Source organism: Musca domestica, unplaced genomic scaffold (assembly GCF_030504385.1).
Source record: "Musca domestica strain aabys unplaced genomic scaffold, Musca_domestica.polishedcontigs.V.1.1 1, whole genome shotgun sequence".
NCBI lineage: Eukaryota > Metazoa > Arthropoda > Insecta > Diptera > Muscidae > Musca > Musca domestica.
Genome location: NW_026712114.1, coordinates 13,375,391 through 13,388,064, shown reverse-complemented (window position 1 = coordinate 13,388,064; position 12,674 = coordinate 13,375,391). Strand labels below are relative to the sequence as shown.

The window sequence follows — 12,674 nt, the reverse complement described above, 5'->3', positions numbered from 1 at the left end:
CCTGTCTCAGCAAACTTATCTAGAGATTTGTAAAAATTTGTAGAAAAAAAAAAACACTTGTTTTAAAAGTTGAAAATCGAATTTCTATTTTAGAACAACATTACAAATCAATTTGCTATTTTATGTAGGTTAGGTAAATTAGTTTATTTTTTTCTAATTAGATAAACAATTTGTTTGAGTTGGACTGAGTTGGATCGGGAAAACTCAGTATTTTGGGAAAACATGTTTTACATAGCTCTGTAATTTTCGATCAATTGTATTAAGACAAGTTTGTTTCTGTCCAAATCCGTATATTTTTCATTTGATAAATATTTTTTTTTTTTTTTGTAAATAGCTCACAACCCCCGTTCACCTCTATTCGTCTTTGAGCCCATGTAGGAGTCTTTAGAATAAATCACAATAAATTCCCTAGACACTTAATAATATTCCCCCTTCTTTTTACTTATTCAAAGTTGATCGCTTAAATAGGATATTTCATATTTAGTCGAGTGACTGGTCTTTCTTTTCTTTGGTTGGTATTGTCTGTTTATTGTCTATAATTCGGTCTTAGAGACCATCATCATCATCATTTCCATATTAACTTAACAAGTGGTCGTTGCCCGTTGTACCCCAACGGCCGACCGGCCAACTGTTGGCAATTGAATTGTGTACCGAGAACCAGACATCGCATTAAGTAGCATCATCAACAAAATATTTTACATATTTGCCTTCAAATCAAACAGCTACTTATTCGTTGGGAACATACGACATTTGCGGTGGCATGGGCAAAAATGGCAAAGGAGATAACTAATAAAAAATGTATATAAAAAAGAAATCTTAATAATAATTTAGAAGTTGACAACGTTACTAAGAGGTAACATTTATTACCCGAAAAAGTTGAAAAATTGTGTAAGTTAAGCTAGTTTGCATTTTATCACTGTTTCTCTGTAAATCCCTAAGTACATTTGCATTATAAATACCTAAAACATGAATATCAAATGATAAATAAATAGATAGATAATAATTTTACAACATATTATATGATATCATACTTCATATCCCCCTCATTTTTCCCCTCCCCCTCTTCATAAGTAGGTAGATATCAACCAAACATTTGGTTAAGAAAAATCTGCCATGCCATGAGTTATCCACAATTAGTCAACAAACAATTAACAACGAAAAGGTGAAATATCTATACATCCATTGCCTCGGGGGGCCATTGAAGATGTGAGTGAATGGAATTTGACAAAAGACGTTTTTTTTTGTTGTTGTCACTAATGGAATGGAGAATCTACATTTAGCATATCAGTCAATACGGTTGTCACACACTGAATAAAGGTGATCGCGAGAAATGTTTGTTTGTCAAAAAAACTATGGCTGCCAAAATGTACATGAAATGCTGTCAGCAGATGGGGAATCTAAGAAATACCCATTGGAGAGAAAACAAATTAGACGTATCAGTCTGTTTTGCCGCCAGTTGCATGCCTACATTTTTGAACTAAGGAAGAGCATTTGGAAATTTTTGAAAAATAACACCAGTAAAGAAAGTCTTTAAAGTCGGGCGGGGCCGACTTTATGATACCCTACACTACTTTGCTAATTTAGTAGAGCTGCGCATAACAATTAAAAGTTTTTATGGGAGAATTCAATCATACACGCTATGATTATAATTATAATTTAAAGTTCAAAGGACTAAATATGTCGAAGAAGCATTTGGACTTGGGACTTGTATTGCCCATTTGGTGTAAAATTAATTTGAAATCAGATAAAGATATATATGGGAGCTATATCCAAATCGGAACCGATCTCTATAAAATTTGGCAAAAATATTTCTGAGCTGTATTTGATATATTTCCCTGAATACCGTTGTTACGGAGTGCATATTACGGCTGTGGGTAACAAATATGACAAATCGGATGAACAGTATATATGGGAGCTATAGCTATATCTGAACCGATCTTCACCAAATTTGACATACTTGCTTCTAGACTCAATTCGGACGTAAGTACCAAATTTCATCCAATTTGGGCAAAAGTTAGACGTTTGGTGCACAATCAAAGGTAAATCGGACGAAGTTATATATGGGAGCTATATCCAAATCTGAACCGATCTCGATAAAATTTAGCAAATGTATTTCTGAGCTGTATTCGATATATTTCCCCAAATATTGTACATATTACGGCTCTGTACATATTACGGCTGCGGAGGACACAACAAATCGGATGAACATGGGAGCTATAGCTTTATCTGAACCGATTTCGATTAAATTTGGCATACGTATTTTCAGGCCCAATCTGATCGTAAGTGCAAAATTACTATTCGGACTGATATTACACGTTTGGTGCACAATAAAAGGCAAATCGTACGAAGATATATATGGGAGCTATATCTAAATTTTTACCGATTATCTCCAATTTCAATAGGGTTCGTCCTTGGCCCAAACAAATGATTTGTGCAAAATTTCATCTAAATAGGGCAATAAATGCGAACTGTACTTTGTTTACAAAAATACATGGACAGACGGACGGACGGACATGTATAAATCGACTCAGTATGTGATTCTATGCAGATCATTAAAAGGAACTATGGGTCTATCCTTTTGCCTGTTACAAACAAATGCACAAAAACATAATACCCTGACCACCTTGTGGTGTAGGGTATAAAAAGGCATGTCCGTAAACATAAATTATAGTAGCAACCAGTAACGAAAGGTCTATGATCGGGCGGGGCCGACTATATGATGCCCTACACCACTTTGCTTATTTAGTAGAGCTCACGTAACAAAAGTTTATATTAACAATTTATGTGAAGTAGTTGGTATGATCTACTTCACATAAATTGTTAATATAAACTTTTGTTACGTGAGCTCTACTAAATAAGCAAAGTGGTGTAGGGCATCATAAGAACCAAATAACATTTCACATTTAAAGGTTGAAATGAAAAAACTGCAACCAATTTCAGACAGCTGTCATTTCTAAGCCACTCGTCCGACAGGTGTTAAAATTATTCCAGTGACAGCTCGTTATATTGTTTACAAGCGTACAAAAGCATTTTGGTGAGAATTTTCCAGGAAAAAAATTATTCGTGATGAAGTTCAAGCGTGATAGTGTGATTTCTTTATATTTGGCTGGAATACCACAAGTGGCTATCGTTAGAGCACTTCAGCATTTAAATATGAATAAGTATCGCTCGTTACCGTGATACTGGTAACGTAGCCTGACGTCAAGGAAGTGGACGGAAGAAAACAGCAACATCAGCAGAAATGGTTCGAAAAGTAAAGAAGCGACTTGATCGAAACTCGCGTGGCTGAAAATGGCTCGTGAGCTAAACATATCGCAATATTCCATTCGGCAAATATTGACAAATGAGCTCGGGGTAAAGCCATTCAAATTCCAAAAAGTGCAAGAACTTGCACCGCATCAGAAAGAAAATAGACTCAAAAAGGCTAAAGAGTTGCTTCTCTTCGCGGAAAGTGGTTAACTGCCGAATTTGGTTTTCTCCGATGAGAAAACATTCGTTATCCAACAGTTTGTAAACAAATAAAATGATCGTGTTTACTTGTCAAAGAGGTCAGCTGAAAATGTGCATCTTCGGTCGGCCACCAGAACTCAAGCGCCGGCCATGGTGATGGTGTGGGCCGCCATAACGGCCGATGGTCGCTCTCCGCTCGTATTAATCGACCATGGCATCAGAATAAATGCCGAAGGTTATTGCGACAATATTCTGGAGGGAGTATTAAAGCCTTGGACACACAAACATTTTTGGCTACAGACCTTGGGCATTACAACAGGACTCAACACCATCGCACTCAGCACGCATCACCCAAGAATGGTTACAAAATTAGGTTCCTTGTTTCATTTCCAGCGCACAATGGTCACCAAAATCTCCGGATACCAATCCGTTGGACTATTGTGTCTGGAATATTTTGGAAAGCAAGTTTGGCACTAAAAAATACCAAAGTGTCGACCACCTCAAGCAAGCGTTTCGCCGGGAATGGGCCAAAAAACCGCAGAGCAACATTCGGGCAACGTGTGACGGTTTCATTGGCCGTTTGAAGGCCATAATTCGTACCAAAGATGACCGATTCGAACAAATCACACCATGATTCTAAAGTTTGATGCTATTTCCGACATTTTTTTCAGTCATTCAATAAAATTTAAAAAAAAAAAATGTGAAAATTATGGCATTAGACTTTGTTGCAGTTTTTTCATCTCACACTGTGTATTAAAAAAAATATTGGAGCAATAGTTATACGGCGACGAGTTTCACCAAATGGTAAAATTTGTGTGAATATGAAAAAATTTATTCAATTTAGGCTGATATTACATATATGGTGAGCGAAAACCGTAAAATCGGATAAAGATATATATCATAGCTATATAAAAATCGGAAGCGATCTCGATACAATTTGGCAGAGATATTTTCGATCAGTATCTGATGCTTTAACACCAAGTCGAATGAAACATATATATCGTAGCTACAGCTTTATCTGAACCGATTTGAAGCAACATTTTTTACATCAAGTTCGGAATTAATAAAAAAAAAATAGATGAACTGATATTTTAGAAATTTCCTGGGATAATTTTTTTTAAATCCACATTTATAGTTGGCTTATAAAAACAAATATTTTTAAAAAAATCCACGTTTATCAATAGACCTCGAAAATATATTATTAAAAAAATCTACGTTTATCAATAGACCTTGAAAAAATATTTTTAAAAATCCACGTTTATCAATAGGCCTTAAAAATAGGCCTAGGTTCCCAGCATTTAACATTTTTAACGGTAATAAATTCTAAAACTGTATGCTAGCGTGCTATTTTTTTTAATATATAGAACATCTCAATATTTTTTCCCAATATTGAATCCGTTGTGGAGGAAATGGGACACGTCACAGCCAATTAATTTACTGACTCTAGTGTAAATTGAAATATTATATTAATTTGTTTTCATAATAGGACAAACATAGATTTTGTTTGTGTGTATTCATTTGTTTATTTTCCCTCAAAATATAAACAACAAACCGGACGATGGAAAGGTGAGAGGCAGTGGGCTCTGCACATGATATGGCGATGATGTAAGTTCCATAAAAATTGAACATTAATAACAATTTCCACACACACATAAATATGAATTCTAACATACTGTGGGGGCGCAGTGCCAATATTCACGAAAAAAAAAAACAAACTGGACAAAATGGTATTATGCGAGAATTTCGAATGAAGAATATGCCAAAATAAACAATAAAAATTATGTAGGAAAAAGGTAATATAAAAAATATTAAATAATAAAAAAGAAATAAATATAGAAAAATAATGAGGGAAAATAAAATGGTTTAAAAATATTTTTCTACATAAAAATATCAGTCGGTTTTGCCGTCAAACGTATACCCTCAACCAACACTCGATTATTTATATATCTTATGACTTCTGTTATGATAATTCAAATAGTTGACCCTCTATGGAGACCCAAAATAAATCTGAAAAAAATATTGCTATGTGTCGGGCGGAATTGGACTATATTGGTTACTTGCTTCACTCGTCGATCGAACTATTACATTTTTATATTAGATCTAATACAGATAAAAATATTGAAAAACCAGTAAAGAAAGTCTTAAAGTCGGGCGGGGCCGACTTTATGATACCCTACACCACTTTGTATATCCCAATGGGAACCGATCTCGATAAAATTTGGCAAAGATATTTCTGAGCTGTACTTGAAATATTTCCATTAATATCGTTGTTACGGAGTGCATATTACGGCTGTGGGTAACAAATATAACAAATCGGATGAACAGTATATATGGCAGCTATAGCTATATCCGAACCGATCTTCACCAAATTTTATATACTAGCTTCTAGACTCAATTCGGTCGTAAGTGCCAAGTTTCATCCCATTTGGGCAAATATTAGACGTTTGGTACACAATCAAAGGTAAATCGGACGAAGTTATATATGGGAGCTATATCCAAATCTGAACCGATCTCGATAAAATTTAGCAAATGTATTTCTGAGCTGTATTTGATATATTTCCACAAATATTGTTGTTACAGAGTGCATATTACGGCTGCGAAGGACAAAAATAACAAATCGGATAACCAATATATATGGGAGCTATAGCTATATCTGAACCGATTTCGATCAAATTTGGCATACTTATTTTCAGGTCCAATCTGATCGTACGTGCAAAGTTCCATACTATTCGGACTGATATTACACGTTTGGTGCACAATGAAAGGCGAATCGGACGAAGATATATATGGGAGCTATATCTAAATTTTGACCGATTATCTCCAACTTCAATAGGGTTCGTCCTTGGGCCAAACAAATGACTTGTGCAAAATTTCATCTGGATAGGGCAATGAAAGCGAACTGTACTTTTTTACAAAAATACATGGACAGACGGACGGACGGACATGCATAAATCGACTCAGAATGTGATCCTATGCAGATCATCAAAAGGAACTATGGGACTATCTCGTTTCCTTTTGCCTGTTACAAACAAATGCACAAATACATAATACCCTGACCACCTTGTGGTGTAGGGCATAATTAGAAGATAATCGAATATTTATATTCAAATTTATTTAAATCATAAATTCCATATTCATCTGAGGTTTCTGGTTGGGATAAATAGTTGACTTGTTTCGCAAGTTATGACAGATAAAAGTATTCAAAATTGTGTGTGAGATACCAGAAGGAGTTTGCAGATATATATCATCTTCACAACAGATCATGTGTTAGCAAAAATGTTTGTATGTGTGAAATTTGAAGAGAGTTTATATGGAAGAAGGTAAAAGGAATGGTCCGATCTCTACCATATTTGTAAAAGACCTTATGATGATACAAATATAGAGATGTTCGCGTTTTATAAGCTTCATGGATATCCAAAATTTTGACCCTTTGAGAGGGAGGTACCAGAAGGAGTGGACCGGTATATTTCATCTTCACACCAGACCTTGACTAACTAAAAATATTGTGATGTGTGTAATTTTAAGACAATTGGACTCTCGCATCACATTTTATAAGAGCTATAAGTATTCAAAATTTTGACCCCCTGTGGGAGAGGTACTTGGTGGAGTAGATGGATTTTGTCAATTTTGGATTTGGATTTGCAAAATCGGATTATTCTTTCCCTTTCTGTGCAGTAAAACCTTTGGTGGGACAGGTAACAGAAGCAGTGCACCGAAATTGTCCATCTCCGAACTCGATCTAATTTTGATAATAATAATAATAATAATACAGGGTGAGATGGAAAAACTGCAACCCACTTCAGACTGCTGTCATTTGCAAGCCACTCGTCCGACAGGTGTTAAAATTGTTCCAGCGACAGCTCATTACATTGTTTACAAGCGTACAAAAGCATTTAAATGAGAACTTTTCAGAAAATGACGTCAAGGAAGTGAACGGAAGAAAACAACAACATCAGCAGAATGGTTCGAAAAGTAAAGAAGCTACTTGATCGAAACCCGCGTCGCAGTGGCCGAAAAATGGCTCGTGAGCTGAACATATCGCAATATTCCATTTGGCAAATCTTGAAAACTGAGCTCGGGTAAAGCCATTGAAATTCCAAACAGTGCAAGAATTTAAACCGCAACAGAAAGAAATTAGACTCAAAAGAGCTTAAGAGTTGCTTCGCTTGGCCAAAAGTGGTCAACTGCCGAATTGGAAAAACTGAGAAAACATTCAAATGAGAAAACATTCGTTGTCCAGTAGTTTGTAAACAAACAAAATGATCGTATTCACTTGCCGAAGAAGTCAGCTGAAAATGTGCATCTTCGGTTGGCCACCAGAACTCAAGCGCCGACCACGGTTGATGTCAGCCATAACAACCGATGGTCGCTCTACGCTCGTATTAATCGACCGTGGCATCAGAATAAATGCCGAATATTATAGCAAAAAAATATTCTGGAGTGTGTATTAAAGCCTTGGGAAGGCAAACATTTAGGCCGAAGACCTCGGACATTCCAACAGGACTCAGCACCATCGCACTCAGCACGCGCCACTCATGAATGGTTACAAAATGAGATTCCTCACTTCATTTCCAGCGCACAATGGCCACCAAAATCTCGGGATACCAATTCGTTGGACTATTGTGTCTGGCGTATTTTGGAAAGGAAGGTTGGCACTAAAAAATACCAAAGTTTCAATCACCTCAAGCAAGCGATTCGCCGGGAATGGACCAAAATACCGCAGAGCAACAGTCGGGCAGCGTATGGCGGTTTCATTGGCCGTTTGAAGGTCATAATTCGTGCGAAAGTTGACCAATTCGAACAATTCTAAACATATTCTACAATTTGAGGCTATTTCCGACACTTTTTGCTTTCATTCAAAAAAAAAATTAAAAAAAAAACATGTAAAAATTATGGCGTTCGACTTTGTTGCAGTTTTTTTATCTCACCCTGTATATCATCTTCACAACAGATCATGTGTTAGCAAAAATGTTTGTGTGTGTGAAATTTGAAGAGAGTTGAATTGGGTTTCTTTGAGCGTTTTCTTTTTCAAAATCTTGAACCCTGTGGTGATACATATATTTAGATTTGCAATTTAATTTCGCGTTTTATGAGCTCCATGGGTATTCAAATTTTTGACTTTTGTTGGAGAGGGACCCGAAGGAGCGTATTCCATCTTCACACCAGACCAAGGGTTAATAAAAGTATTGTGATGTTTGTAATTTTAATCAATCAAACTCTCAAAATGTTGACCCTATGTGGGGGAGTTACTTGGTGGTGTGGACGAATTTTGTCCATTTTCGAACCTGACTTAGCATTGATGCACATATTAGGATTTGCAAAGTTGTAGCAAAATCGGATTATTATTCCTGTTCAGTAAAATATTATTTTTGAAGAAGTCAACCTTTTGTAGAGGATGTACCAGAAGTAGTAGACCGATATTGCCCATCTCCGAACTCGATCTAACTTTGATAATAACGATATTACGATGTACCAAGTTTGGACCAAATCGGATACTCTCACTTCGAGAATTATCGTACGAGCAAGCCAGCCAGACAGACAGATAGATGGATGGATGGACATCGCTAGATCGACTCCAAATGTCCTGAAACGGAATTGACCTGGGGTCTAAACCCGTTATTTCGATGAGGCACGTTTTGGCCGTAGCAAATTATATTTATCCTCTATAGCCATATGGCTGAGTGTATAAACGTATTTAAAAAATATATATATGAATAAAATTATATGTAATGAGATAGGCATTGTAATGAATAAAATTTAAACCTAGACATATAATAGGAGGAAGAATCAAATTACAATTGTAAATAAAAAACTTAAAAAAATCAAATATATAAAAAATATAGATAAATTAACTACAAAAAAACTATTGTTTAAAAAAATAAACAAAAGAAACTTACGCCGCCGTTCATAGCTGACAAACTTACCTGAAAAGAAAAATAAGAAACAAAACTATCATTATTGTTGCTTATAAATTAATAAAATAAAAATAAATTAATCCCGTCAACGACTACTGAAAACTGTTAAACAGTCATAAAATTAAGAAGTTTATTTATAGTTTTTCAAAAGATTTCGTTTGTTTTTTTTTTATCTGAAAGTGTTCCGCAAGATATGCTGAAGCAGTAGAAGCCAGATAGAAAATAAAACATCCAAAACAAAACAATTTACGAAAATGAAATGAGTTTGTTCACGATTGTTTTATAAATAAACATAAATTAAATACAAATAAATCTTGATAGAAAAAAACGCAAATTCTCTAAAGATCGAAAGAACAACAATAACCGAAGAGAAGAATAACAAAGTTAAACTATATATTGATGATAAAAATAGACTGCAAAAGAATAACAAAAAAAAAAAAATCAATGGCATTTTAATCTGATGGTGGCTGGTCATCAGCCACCAGCAGCAGCTACCTGCTAAAAGTAATCGTCGTCCTACGCTGAAATTTCCTTTGATTTTTTTCTATTGAAATATCCACAAAATTCGAAAACACAAACTAATAATAATAAATATTTGTGATTATTGGATGCGGGGCGCACAGTGGGTTGCAAAAAAAATTAGATTGATAATTTAATTTAATTTGTTGCAAATACAGGGTTAGATAAAAAAAAAAAACAGCAACAAAGTCAAACGCCATAATTTTAACATTTTATATTTTTAAAATATATTGAATAAAAGAAAAAAGTCGGAAATAGCATCAAATTTCAGAATAAGTTTAGATTTGTTCGAATTGGTCACCTTTGGCACGAATTATGGCCTAAAAACGGCTAATGAAACCGTCACACGCTCATCGAATGATACTCTGCGGTATTTTGACCCATTCCCGGCGCAGCGCTTGTTTGAGGTGATCGACACTTTGGTATTTTTTAGTGCCAACCTTGCATTCCAAAATGCTCCAGACACCACCAGTCCAACGGATTGGAGATTTTGGTGGCCATTGTGCCCTGGAAATGAAGCGAGGAATCTCATTTTGTAACCATTCTTGGGCGGCGCGTGCTGAGTGCGACGGTGCTGAGTTCTGTCGGAATGTTTGCGCGCCCATGGCTTTAATACACACTCCAGAATATTTTCCCAATAATATTCGGCATTTATTCTGATACCATGATCGTTGAATACGGGCGGAGAGCGACCATCGGCTGTCATGGCGGCCCACACCATCACCATTTTCGGCGCTTGAGTTCTGATGGCCATCCGAAGATGCACATTTTCAGCTGGCCTCTTTGGCAAGAGAACATGATCATTTTGTTTGTTTACAAACTGCTGGACAACGGAGAAAACCAAATTCGGCTGTTCACCACTTTCGGCCAAGCGAAGCAACTCTTTAGCTCTACTGAGTCTATGTTCTTTCTGTAGCGGTGTATGTTCTTGTACTTTTTGGAATTTTAATGGCTTTATCCTGAGCTCATTTTTCAATATATCCCGATTGGAATATTGCAATATGTTCAGCTCACGAGACATTTTTCGGCCACTGCGACGCTGGTTTCGATCAAGTCGCTTCTTTACTTTTCGAACCATTTCTGCTGATTTTGCTGTTTTCTTCCGTCCACTTCCTTGACGTATTTTTTCAAAGAAGAAAAGAAGATCTTCTCATAGAAGATGATTAGATCTTGTCCCAGATGATCAGTAGATCTTCTCCCAGAATATCCTTAGATGTTCTCCCAGAAGATCCGTAGATCTTCTCCCCGAAGATCCTTAGATTTTCTCCCAGTATATCTGTAGATCTTCGCATAGAATATCTGTAGATCTTCGCATAGAATATCTGTAGATCTTCTCCCAGAAGATCTGTAGATCTTCTCCCCGAAGATCCTTAGATCTTCTCCCACAAGATCTGTAGATCTTCTCCAAGAAGATCTGTAGATATTCTCCCAGAAGATCTGTAGATCTTCTCCAAGAAGATCTGTAGATCTTCTTATAGAATATCTGTAGATCTTCGCATAGAATATATGTAGATATTCTCATGGAAGATCTGTAAATCTTCTTATAGAAGATTTGTAGATCTACTCAATAGAAGATCTGTAGATCTTCTGCAAGAAGATTTCTGCTGATTTTGCTGTTTTCTTCCGTCCACTTCCTTGACGTCTTTTTCATGGAAGATCAATAGATCTTCTCATAGAAGATATGTAGATCTTGTCCCAGATGATCAGTAGATCTTCGCATAGAATATCTGTAGATCTTCTCCCAGGAGATCTGTAGATCTTCGCATAGAATATCTGTAGATCTTCTCCCAGGAGATCTGTAGATCTTCTTATAGAATATCAGTAGATCTTTGCATAGAAGATCTGTAGATCTTTGCATCGAATATCTGTAGATCTTCGCATAAAATATCTGTAAATCTTCGCATAGAATATCTGTAGAGATTTTAATGGAAGATCTGTAAATCTTCTTATAGAAGATTTGTAGATCTACTAAATAGAAGATCTGTAGATCTTTTTATATGTGACATGTTGATCTTCTCATAGAACTGTAGATCTTCTCATAGAAGTTCTGTAAATCTTCTTATAGAAGATTTGTAGATCTACTCAATAGAAGATCTATAGATCTTTTTATAGGTCACATGTTGATCTTCTCAAAGAACTGTAGATCTTCTCTTCTCTGTAAATTTTCTCACGGAAGATATGTAGATCTTCTCATGGAAGATATGAAGATCATCTCAGGGAATATATGTAGATCTTCTCATGGACGATATGTAGATCTTCTCATAGAAGATCTGTATGTCTTCTCATGGAGGATATGTAGATCTTCTCATAGAAGATATGTAGATCATCTTATGGAAGATCTGTAGATCTTCTCATGGAAAATCTGTAGATCTGTGGTTATTCTCATGAAAGATAAGTAAATCTTCTCACAGAGGTTCTGCAGATATAACAGAGAATCTGTAGATCTAACAGAGGATCTATAGATCTATTACCAGAAGATATGTAGATCTTCTCATTGTAAATCTTCTCATAGAAGGTCTGTATATCTTCTCATAAAAGATCTTCTCCCTGAAAATCAGTTGATCTTCTGATGGAAGGAAAATTTCTAACATCTGTGAAATTCCATAATTACATTTATAAACCATACATCCCGCCGTATTGCTAAAATTCACACACACTCAGATATCCGCCTATTTCCTATGCAATTGCAAAGACTGGTTAATCGCTTTGTTAAACGCTGTTATCGCACAACACGCGGCTGATGAATATTTGCTTAACCAACTATAAAATAATATTTGCTGCCACAAACAC

The 12,674-nt window shown here is 35.7% G+C and overlaps 1 protein-coding gene across 9 annotated transcripts in view; it reads right to left on the bottom strand.

Annotated features, from left to right (window-relative positions):
* The window catches only part of LOC101889073 (polypyrimidine tract-binding protein 2-like), a 420,192-nt gene that overhangs the window by 340,912 nt on the left and 66,606 nt on the right, over nt 1-12,674 (bottom strand). For 3 of the 9 annotated variants that reach the window (XM_059119292.1, XM_059119290.1, XM_059119302.1), the window contains exon 3: nt 9,348-9,374. The exons of the other annotated variants lie outside the window; for them this stretch is intronic. In XM_059119292.1, the coding sequence (XP_058975275.1) occupies nt 9,348-9,374 (27 nt within the window). The remainder of the gene's footprint in view (nt 1-9,347; nt 9,375-12,674) is intronic. 9 annotated transcript variants of the gene reach the window in all.